Source organism: Jatropha curcas, chromosome 5 (assembly GCF_041381405.1).
Source record: "Jatropha curcas cultivar XTBG-Jc1 chromosome 5, XTBG_Jcur_1.0, whole genome shotgun sequence".
NCBI classification, from domain to species: domain Eukaryota; kingdom Viridiplantae; phylum Streptophyta; class Magnoliopsida; order Malpighiales; family Euphorbiaceae; genus Jatropha; species Jatropha curcas.
Genome location: NC_143155.1, coordinates 23,070,900 through 23,081,903, shown reverse-complemented (window position 1 = coordinate 23,081,903; position 11,004 = coordinate 23,070,900). Strand labels below are relative to the sequence as shown.

Sequence of the window (11,004 nt, the reverse complement as noted above, 5' to 3'; positions counted from 1 at the left end):
CACTGAATTTTATCTCAATTAAATGAAAATTAATTAAAAGGGTAAATTAGTCAATTATTTTTATGAAAATTCAATAAATTAGTCAATTATTTTTATGAAATTCAATAAATTAGTCAATTATTTTTATGAAATTCAATCATTTCTTAATTCCTTTGAAAAGCCAAGAACTTACAAATTTAACGGACAATAAATAAATATGCAAACGAGCCTGTTCAAGCATGCATAAAAATTTGTGAAGTACTACAGGTGCAATTAGAAATTTTATATCCATCAGGACATCTCAGCAATATTTGTTTTTTAAAGACAAGATGTTATGCTTAATCTGGCAAAAAATTACTATGATTTGTTCATCATATGAGGATATGCTAATTCAAAATTCATCTACTCTAACAGAAACTTGTGGCACATCATATGCAGTTCTTGGCCTCGACTTCTTGACACCGGCAGTAAACCACACTTTATCAGACTTATAGCCCTCAACCGACACACTTGTGACCTTAACCCATACTAGGACCTTTGTTTTCATTCCCTCTATGCTTGTGAGCTTCCCCCTCATAAGTATTGCTTTTACTCTGGTTCCATACCTCAATACAGAAGAGTCCTTGAAACTGACTTCACATGCAGAAGGCAAGTATACAATCAACTTGGCCTTTGTCTCATCAAATTCATAACAGGTTACATTCTGGGGAAAGAGACCGGGTGGTAAGTTGTACTCTCGAAGGAGGTCTGGCAAGCTTTTGAGTGGTTTTCCTACACAAAGAAAGAACATAGCAATGAAGCATTTACTCGCACAAACACACATTGGACTCGTGTGCACATGCACAGCTTTCTCAGTGATAATTACTTAAAAGAAAGAAAATTATGCAAGATTGATCTGTAAAAGCATATTTTAATGCAAGTATTGCTCAAAAAATCCATCGTTAAAAAAATCCAAATGAATAATTCAATTCAATTGAAGAATGGAGCACAAACAAATAAGGCTTCTAGTTTAAGAAGCTAAAATTTAGGAGCAAAATTAGGAATGGTCTTTTGAATCATAATCATATTCAAGAAATAGGGATGGAAAAGCCAGTAAATACATTCACTATGGAGGCTACATAAAAAACAAAACAAAAAAAAAGAGGCCATTTTTGCTTAAATGTAAAGAAGTGAAGGCACCTTACAAGTGGATGTTATTAATAATATAGAAGTGCAAATATAGAATTGTTTGGTGAATGATGGTTTAGTTAAAAAAGCCATAGGCAACATGATGAAACCCAATTATGGTTCCATGTAGAGTTATGGCATAATTATCTTTAAGATCTTTTTCAGAATCATCATAAAAAAACTAGTAGATTGAACTCCGAGTTACAAATAATGCCACTGATTCTTTCAACAAATTCTTTTTGGGATTTGTATTACAAATGATGTCAAAGATCATTTCAAGCGCTTTGCAACAGTGTATTAGACAAATGAATATGCCATCTATCTAATGTAAACATTCAAGGGAAAAATAAAGGCAAGGAAGAAAGTTTCAAAGACATTGAAGAAAATCTAAAAGACTGCAAGCTATAGTGAATTAACAGAAATGCTTGTCCTTTGATTAGAAAATGCACAGTAGATAACACACATAATTTCCTACCTTTCAGCTTGTTGAAAATCCATTTTGCCTTCTCTTCAACAGTGTTTGAGAAAGTCTGCAATCATAAAGAATGCTGTTAGAAAGCGGTACAATTCCCTCTAACAGAAAAAGATATTACAACGAAGGAAAAATTCTATACACAGAGAGAACCTATATATCTTTCATTTGACAATTTTTCATAAATGAAATTATAAATTTCCTTTCTACTCGGTATCTAGAAACTGGGTTTCCAAAATTCATTACAAAAAAGCATTATCCAAGCCGTTACTAATATTAACAATTCCCATTCCTCTCCTTCCCTTTTCTTTTCTGCAAGCAACTAATTTTCAGAAATGATTGGATCAAATTTAACACTAAAGAAATGCCATAACAACGATCCAAAAGGAAAAAAAGTAAATTGGATAACAATTTCAAACCTAGAGTAGAGATAAGCCAAAAAAGGAACCCAATTGACTGGTTTCACTTCCACGCATTTTTTGCATTTTTAAAATTATTTATCTTAATTTAACTCCATTTCGAAAATCCATCTCCCAATTTACTCCTTTTCTAGAAAAACACAAAGATCCAGACAAATTTACCAGAAAAAAGCGGTAAGGGTAAAGTTCATTCAATCAATCAACCCACATTACAAGACACAACCTATGCCTACAATAACAAGAATAACCAGACATAATAAAAGTCTTGGACAAACAGGAATCATAAGGCAAAACAAGAAAGAGTTACTCACAGTAATGTCTTCAGTTATATTAGAGAGCTCCTGCTTAGCTTTCTTTGAGATCCATGAGCTACCAACTTTTAAGCTGCTAACTTTTGTTAGTGCCTTTTCCATTTCCTCTTTCTCCGCCTCTCCTCTTCTCTACTCACGAAGTGCAGTGAAGTAGTGGTGGCTCACTTGCCTGGGCTAGATTATTGAAAAACTGTGGCATTGATGTAGAGACAAAAGTGCAGCTGGCGCACCAAAAAAAAGCGGCTCACGGTTATCAAGAAATGACATTTGAAGATTTGATGGAGGGTGTTTTTGTAATCTAAATCTGTATTGCAGCTTTTCTTGGATTTTCTGGGCTGACCTTTTCTTATTTTCAGATACAATACAAAGCGTTTGATAATCTTTTATTACTTTTTTTTTAAATAATTTTATTTTTTATTAATTAAGTAAAAATACTTATAGATAATTAATATGTTTACCTCAAATTAAAAATTTTAAACTATATATATATATATATATATATTAAAAATGATTTATAAGTTTTTTAATTACAATGTTAAATAATTTGTTGTCTATACTTCATTATTTTCAATTTTGAATTCACAAATAATTATAAAGTAAAAATAAATAAATCTTTTAACAATGAACACGCTGCACGTTACTTATATATTAAAACATAACTGCTAAGTATCCTCAAAAAAGAAAAAAAAAACAATAAGTAAATATTTTTGTGCATTGGATAATTAAGTAAGTGTTATCTTTTATCTCTCTCTAGACATATAATGGTAATAATTTTCATAACACGTTAATAATATAAATACTAAAGCATATAAATCTTAAAATCATAAGATTTATTATAACTTCATATTGATTTTACTATTAAAAATGAGATTTTAATCCGAATTTTCTTAATTCAAAATTTAAATACATTTTAACTTACAGATATTTTTATAACTTGTAAAATCACAAATCATAAGAGTCAACTTGCAATTTCACAACAATCTCAATTTTCATGAAAGGGGTAGAGAAATTTCTTAGACTTAAATTGCAAAAATTTCTCATATACAAAAGAATTGCTTGTTGCCTTGGCAGAAAGAGTAGCACAACGCTACGCATTTAACAAAGGCATAAAACTATGAAAGCTACTGCCTAACCAATGCAAGGGAAGAACAATAGAACATGGAAAAAAGATGATAATCTTGACAAAAACATATGTCAAAAGTCATGTATTTTCAAATCCTTGGGGCCAATGCTTTATGATCAGGCATCTCTTTTACCCTATAATCAAAGATGCAATTGAACATGGTGGGGCTAAAGGTCAAGAATTTTCCAGCTCGAAAGTTGATAATGACAACTTTTCTTGGAAAATACCCTTACATGCTCTGGTATCCATGAAGTCCAAATTATAAGATACGCACTTTTATCTCAAGAAAAAGAGGCGAAGGAGATTTTAGTAACTAAATATTCGTCTGCGTTAACTCAGATTTTTCAAAATCCAAACCGAGCAACCCAATGCTCTTTTGATTTACTGATATGAATATACATTTCATACTAATAAAAAGCTAATCGGGCTGCTCGGTTTGGAGTTTGGACAGTCCTAGCATTCACAATAAATTCTTTATCGATATGAACAAAAGAGATTCAAAATTACTCGAGCCTTCTCAGCAAGTATTCAACTTCAACTTCCTTGGTTAGAGGCATGATCCAATTGTCATACATATTGACAACTAAACTTGGCTCTACTTCATAAATTGGTTTAGCTGCATCTTCCTCTGGGTTAATTGTTATGTCTCGGCTAAATGTTTTTGCTTTCATTTCTACTCTCTTCTTAATTATTGCTTCCACAGATTCATTTGTCACCAATTCCATGAGTTTTGCTCTATCCTATAAGCATCACAACCCAAAAGATGACAATGTGAGTGATTTATTATCAAATCAAGGAATCATATAGCCCAAGAGCAAAAAGGTTGAAATAGGAAACAAATTATATTAGCAACTAACTTGTGCTCTAATAGCAGCCTCATATTCAGCACGGGATTCTTGAAATTTAGCCTCAGCGACAAATTTCCCATAGTGAATTCTCCTTGAAAGTGCCTATAATAAGAATGAAAAACGAATAATGTGTTAAGACCAACATATCATGCAGAAAACAACAGTGAAAAGAATTTCATTGATACAAGTGGTAAGTTTGTTGGCAAGTAACCATTTAACACAAAAGCAACAGTTCTAATACTTGTTTATTACTAGCTAAAGAAGACATTTTGCTAAACACAGTCTGCGTTCATTATAGCATGCCACTCTATGCCTGAGTCCACAGGCCAGCTTGGCTTATAGCGGATTCTATTCTATGGTTTATCAAAAACAAATAAATAGTATAAAAGATAAAGCAGGAAGAGGAGGAGCAGACAAGTAAAGCCAAAACTTGATTCCTGTTTTATGTTTCTTGTTGACAGTGTTTTTTTTTTTTTTTTTTTCCCTTTTTTGCAGGGGGATTCTTTGGTCAATGGCTGTACACTCACTTCTTTCTTTCTCAATAAAATTTTACTAATAAAAAAATAATAAACAAAATATTCCCCCAAAAGAAAAACATAATGGAAGCCCTGAAGCATTTCTTTTGACAATTTAAAGAGATTTGGCCTGTTTCAGGAACTAGTTTAAAATACAGACGTCATATGGCCAGCATTTGGTGCATTAAAAGATGACATCACATGGCCAGCATTTGGGGCGCTAAAGATGACCATCACATGGTCAGCACTTGGGGCACTAAAAGATGAATATCACCCAGAATAAATCAATTAAAGCTAAAGTAAAATGGATCAATTTAATGGATACCTGCAAGCACATTGTGTCACAAACAGCAGCAGATCCGCAGTTACCATCATTTCCTGCTTTTACCAGTCTTGGAAGAACATCTATAAAATATCCATCCCAGACCTTCTTGTTGATATTGATCGAACCAGCGCAGGGGTGTAAGATCTTGTTTAACATTGGTAGAGATGTTAGATATTGATCAGCATCAAAATGGATCCAATGCGGTCTCAAATGATTTTAGTTTAGATAATTGCAATTATTATACTTAACAGAATGGAATAGGAGCAATGAGTACATCTCAATACAGCTAAAGGGCAAACTCCTCTATCTTTCAAAAATAAATTGAGAAAATGAGATAATAACTGTGTATCAATATGATGCAATGATAACTTGGAATTATCATCAAACCTCAGCAACTAAGTATTAAACTAAAATCAATGTGGTTCAACTTTATTGATCATCTTCCAGTTCGTATCATTCACAAACTAGCTCTATGATCCACGGTCCAAACTGGACTTTTTTACTGTATCATTGTGTAGAGTCAAAAACAAAATAGTGAAAGAAATTCACAAATATGAAATTAATAATTACATGATACATATTCAAAGGCATAATTACAATGAAAGTTTAATAGTTTCAGTACTCTCACAAGGTATAAAGAAATTTCTTTGAGCAGCAACTTATGTGCTTCTATTTGCATTCGAAACATCTTAATATTTTAAGCATTGACCTCATTTGAATTTAAAAAAAAAAAAAAAAAAAAAGAAAAGAAAAGCACTGGCTTCATTTCCAATTTATTTATTGGTAAAGTTTCCATTGTTATTCAATTCAAGTGGTGCACCAAAAAACACTCATCTATCTATTAGTTTGTGAAATAATCCGAATTTTTATTTTCAAAAATTATCCAATTAAATTTAATAAACTGACGGTCTGGAAATTTATTTTCAATATTTTAATGCGAACACTGTGAGAAACTGAACCGAAAAAAAACCAGTAAGAAAAAAAAATTTCAAAAATCAATGGAAAACCATGATTTGAACCGGACCAAAAATTGAATCGAACCAAACCACCCAAACCCTTCTAGAATTTTCCCTTTTTCTTCATGTTTCCAGCGCTGGCTCCATTCTCCTCCCCCCCTATCTGCGTTTTTTTTTCAGTCGCCGGCAAACCACCTGTGCCGCCACCTCCTCCCTCTCTTCTTTTTCTTCTTCTTCTTCTTCTTCTCCTTTCTTTCTTTCTTTCTTTCTTTCTTTCCCTTTTCTTCTTCCCTGCAATTGGGTCTGCGTCACTGCCAGCAACTCCAGCAGCTCCAGCAACGTCGGTCGAGCACCACAGCGCGCCAGTTGCAGTCACACGGCCTCCATCGCGCGCCAGCACGTCCCGCAGCTCCTCCGCGCGCCATAGTCGGCCTTCTGCTAGGCCAGTCGCGCCACTTCTTCCATCGCAGCCGCACCGCCAGCCGCGCCTCCGCCCTCTGCTAGACCACCGGATCGCGCCATCTCCGCCTCTCTCCGCCACTGTCAGTCGACCTCCGGCCACCAGCCTCCATTTTCGGTTAATCGAACTTCCGGCAACAATATATATATTAGGTATAATTTAGTTTTAGTGAATGAAATTAATTGTTTGTAGGTAATTTATTTAGTTAAGTTAGTGTTCTTGAATTTATTTAGTTAATTTATTTAGTTAATTGATTTAGTTTAGTTAGTTTAATTTTAATAATTTTAGTCGATTTAGTTAATGTTAGTAATATTAGTTAATTAAATTAATTTTATTATTTGAAGTTAATTAATTTAGTAATATTAGTTAATGAAATTAATTTTATTACTTGTAGTCAATTAGTTTAGTTAAGTTAATGTTAGTAATGCTAGTTAATTAAATTAATTTTATTATTTGTAGTTAAGTAATTTGGTTAATTTAATTTGATAATTGTGAGTAGTTAACAGTTTTATAATTTTAGTATTGATTTACTTAAGTTAGTTTAAATATAATGTTATTGTAATGTATAATTTGGATTGTGTGGTGATGTTGAGATTGAAGGAGGATGGGAAAATGTTGTTTGATTAATTGCCCGACGGATGGGCCGTATGGATTGAATATTTGTGAAATTGTTGATATTTTAACAGGTAGATAGTCCAATTTTTAGGGGAGATGTTGTCGAAATTTCGGTAGAAAAATAAAATAAATTTCGGTAGAAAACAAAATAAATTTCGGTAGGAAATAAAATAGATTTCAGAAGAAAATAAATGAAATAAAGTTAGATAGAGAAATAAAAATTTATTACAGAAAAGAAATTAAATATCGAGATTAAATTACGTAGAAAAATTTAGAATATAAAATAAAAATATTAGAAGGGTAAAGGAATATTTTGTCTGATAGAGTTATTTCTTTTTGTATCATTCTTACATTTCATAGATCGCCCGGGTCCATCTAGTGCTCCTCTCGGACAGAATCAAAGCTAGAGCTTCGTTCTCCACCAATGTGAGTAATAATAAATAATGCATATCAACACTGCATTTGCATATCATTTATTTATAAACATTATATTTTTTTTATTTACATATTTACAATATATTATAAGTATTTTATCATATATATTATGTTACGATCACTATAATTATATTTATATATTGTGCATTTGGATGGAATTGGTGTATTATGATGAATTAAATGTCTGATTATTTGTGCTGTGACTACACTGTGATTTGTTTGTGTAGAATTGGGATGAAGTGGGTCACCATGGGTTTGTGAGAATGGTATATGTGAGATGGATCCTGAATATGATATGAAATTTGGCCGGGTAAATGGGAGATCGGCGCCCCCGTGTGCACCTACTGCTATGATCTGTGTGATATGAAAAACCACAGGTTGGTTTCTTTATTGGGCGCACCTGATAATCTAAATTTGATCGTAGCCCGCAGGGTGGCCTCCTGTTGTGAGCGCCTGATAATCTAGATTTGATGGAGACGACCGGGTTACCTCCTGTTGGTATGGAAAAGAATAGAGAGAATGGAAAAACAATGAGAGGGCTGGTCAAGTGAGGATTAGACCGGTCGGCCAGTATGGGGGATCGGCTCCCTGGTGCACATGTGAGAGGATGAGCCATGTGGGAGGACGGCTCATCGGAGGTTTCGGTGACTCCATTGACTAATTTCCACGTGATGTGAGTATTTGAAGGTGATATTGTTTGTGGGTGCTGATGTAATGTCATATGATTGACTGTTGTGTGTTCATTCAGTATACTAGGGTGCATTTTGCTTGACTGTATGTGGTGTGTATTATTTATTATTATTCACTGAGTTGCAAAACTCACCCCCAACAAACCTCCCAGGTACTAGGAAGCAGCTGATTCGACTGAAGCTCTGCAATCTTCTCCGCAGAGTTACAAATGTAAACTTTACATTCTTGATATTTAATTTTGAATGTATAAATTATTCTGTTATCAGATTTTTGGACTCCGCAGTTATAGGGTTGTGTATTTAAATTGGGCCTTATTGTTAGCACTACGCTATAAATTAATTATTGTGTAATTAACTGTAGGTAAACTAGTAAGCCCTTATTGTGATTATGAGTTATTGTGAATAGGCCCTGGTTAAATTTTATGTATTATTTGACATTGGGCCAGATGTTTAAAAATTTTATAAAACTTATATCTTAAGTCATATGGGCTCACTGTTTTGTTGAAATTAGGAGAATCATGTAGACAGATTGAATAATTTAGGCTTACTACGGGCCTCGGGGGCCTTAAGCTTACCTAGGCCCTAGTGCCGGTCCGGCCCACGGAAACGGGTCGTGACAGTTTGTTACATCAACTAAATCGTCCTAGATTTTGACATTATCTGCACCTAATAATCAATACACATTCTATTAACATGAATCCCTGGAAAAATTAATTTTGGTGTCAATTGTTATGAACCATGTAGCTAACTCAACCAATAGGTTTAAGGTTATGTCGAGTTCAGTTACAAATTTGTAGATGACAGCGAAACTTATCGCAGCTTTCTCTAAGAGATTCAATTCATCCCAAGAGCAAGCATAAGCGCAGGAGTTTAGCAACTCAAGAGTTCATGAAAGCTTTTCATCAGATTAAAGCAGATTCAGTAGCAGTCTGATATCCTCACCTGTTGGGACTGCAAGTGTGGAAGCATTGACCTTGGTAAATGGTCTGGAAAATATGCATGTTCATGAGGACTCTTATACCGGCCTGGCTAATTTGCACAAAGAGATGGATCAGGAAAATCTAAATAATTACTGCAGTAGTTTGCCCAACTTTCCTTTATAAATAAGTTACCTGAGCATGGATTTTTTCTGTTCCCCCAACAATAAACTCAACCATGGACCCGCAAAAACCTTCAATTGCGAATGCATCAGGATTATAAGTGTCTGCATTGTAACAATATTGTGCCCTCAACAGAAGGCTAAATATTATGCTATCTTCTTGTCGGGTCAATGAATCCCTTATATTTTCCAGACACAAGCTCTGGCTCTCAGCAACCCCATTCTTTGAATATCTACATGCAAAGGAAATGAAATGTTAGCAGATGGCCAAACAACACTTGAAAGACAGACATTTGAACATTATCCTCTATCAGCTGGGGATTGTGTGGATGTTTAATTTAAAGCTGGCAAGTATGATCAAGAGTGTGTAATAAAAACAAGGTCTACTCAACATGGATTAGGAGTTAATGAAACCTTTCACAGGAATCATTTTTCAGCAGTTACTATATTACACACATGAACGCTCACCCTACATATATATTGGTGGGAAACACATATAGTTTAGAGAAGGTTATGATGGTTTTCAGAAGACAACCACCTAGAGTCTCTTGAAAAAGTAAATAAAAAATAAATGAACAAATGAAGAAGTATAGATGAGAAATACATGAATTTGAAGCTTGAGCTTGCTGGTTACCTAATGCGAAAAGATGATGTTGCTTGAAGATGACGATATCCATTAACTTTAGATTTCAAGCTAAGAAATCTAAGGATCCTTTGGTTTTGAAGCAAATGTGAAGTGGGTTTGAAAGAACTTATAGATTTGGGGCTTGATATAGAAGAGCTAACAATATTCAGTAAAATTGCCTCCATTGATAAAGAATGAGAAGAGGAAAGAAAGAAGGCCAAGGCAGAGAGAAATAAGAGAGAAATGGCAAAAGGCAGAAACAAAGGTGACAAATATAACAGAGAAATGAGAAACAGAAAACAGGTAGTTGCGTAAAGTAATTTTTCCTTTTTTTTTTTTTTAGTTGTTTCAGAAGGGGAAAGGAAACCTTGAAAAGCATATGCAAGCAGCATTGGATTTATATATAATATGTCCATCTTAATGACTTATACTAAGTAAATATAATATTACAGTCATTCAGTGAAAAATCCATTCAAGCAAGTGCTTGTTTGGGGTCTTAATGTGAAAAAATAAGAGTGAAGAGGCTCAAGAAAGGAGATACCATTTGCCACTAGATTTGAAGTAAAGGAATACAAGGCTTTTTTCTCTTTTGGAAAATTTGAATGCAGTTTTAAGTGTGTTCGAAAGAAATTGCAATCTTGGGACTTAAAATAGAAGCATAAGCAATATACAATATAATTGCCATTGTTGATAATGAATGAGGAGGGAGAAGAGAGCAATAACGAAAGTTGGAAAAAATAAAAGAAAGGTAAAGATATAATACAGAGACAAAAGTTGTAAACGGTGCGAAAGAACATTTAATCAATCATTTTGAAAACAGATTCGGTATCTTGAGCCTACATATAAGGACACTAATGTGCCACCATTTCTATTCTTATCTCTAAGGACAAGGCTTTCACATAAAAACATTCCTTTTCTAGTTTTCCGTCCTTTTCTTTCAATAAGAAAGAACTCAACAATCAGAAA

General features: G+C 33.7%; 2 protein-coding genes and 1 long non-coding RNA gene across 3 annotated transcripts; 1 reads left to right on the top strand and 2 right to left on the bottom strand.

Moving 5' to 3' along the window:
• Positions 1-238: 238 nt before the first annotated feature.
• Positions 239-2,587, bottom strand: LOC105630506 (DUF538 family protein (Protein of unknown function, DUF538)). The gene is made up of 3 exons (XM_089720978.1): positions 2,349-2,587; positions 1,622-1,676; positions 239-750 (listed from the first exon to the last, which is right to left on the bottom strand). Exons 1-3 carry the CDS (start codon positions 2,448-2,450, stop codon positions 371-373), a joined length of 537 nt encoding a protein of 178 aa, XP_089577104.1. The 5' UTR covers positions 2,451-2,587; the 3' UTR covers positions 239-370.
• Positions 2,588-3,775: 1,188 nt separating this feature from the next.
• Positions 3,776-10,895, bottom strand: CM3 (chorismate mutase 3). The gene is made up of 6 exons (XM_089722069.1): positions 10,048-10,895; positions 9,427-9,646; positions 9,257-9,343; positions 5,160-5,303; positions 4,329-4,421; positions 3,776-4,211 (listed from the first exon to the last, which is right to left on the bottom strand). Exons 1-6 carry the CDS (start codon positions 10,452-10,454, stop codon positions 3,975-3,977), a joined length of 1,188 nt encoding a protein of 395 aa, XP_089578195.1. The 5' UTR covers positions 10,455-10,895; the 3' UTR covers positions 3,776-3,974.
• On the top strand, positions 6,245-8,797 carry LOC149496419 (uncharacterized). The gene is made up of 3 exons (XR_016321019.1): positions 6,245-6,727; positions 7,551-7,616; positions 8,467-8,797. It is a non-coding gene; the product is annotated as an uncharacterized LOC149496419 (long non-coding RNA).
• Positions 10,896-11,004: the final 109 nt, after the last annotated feature.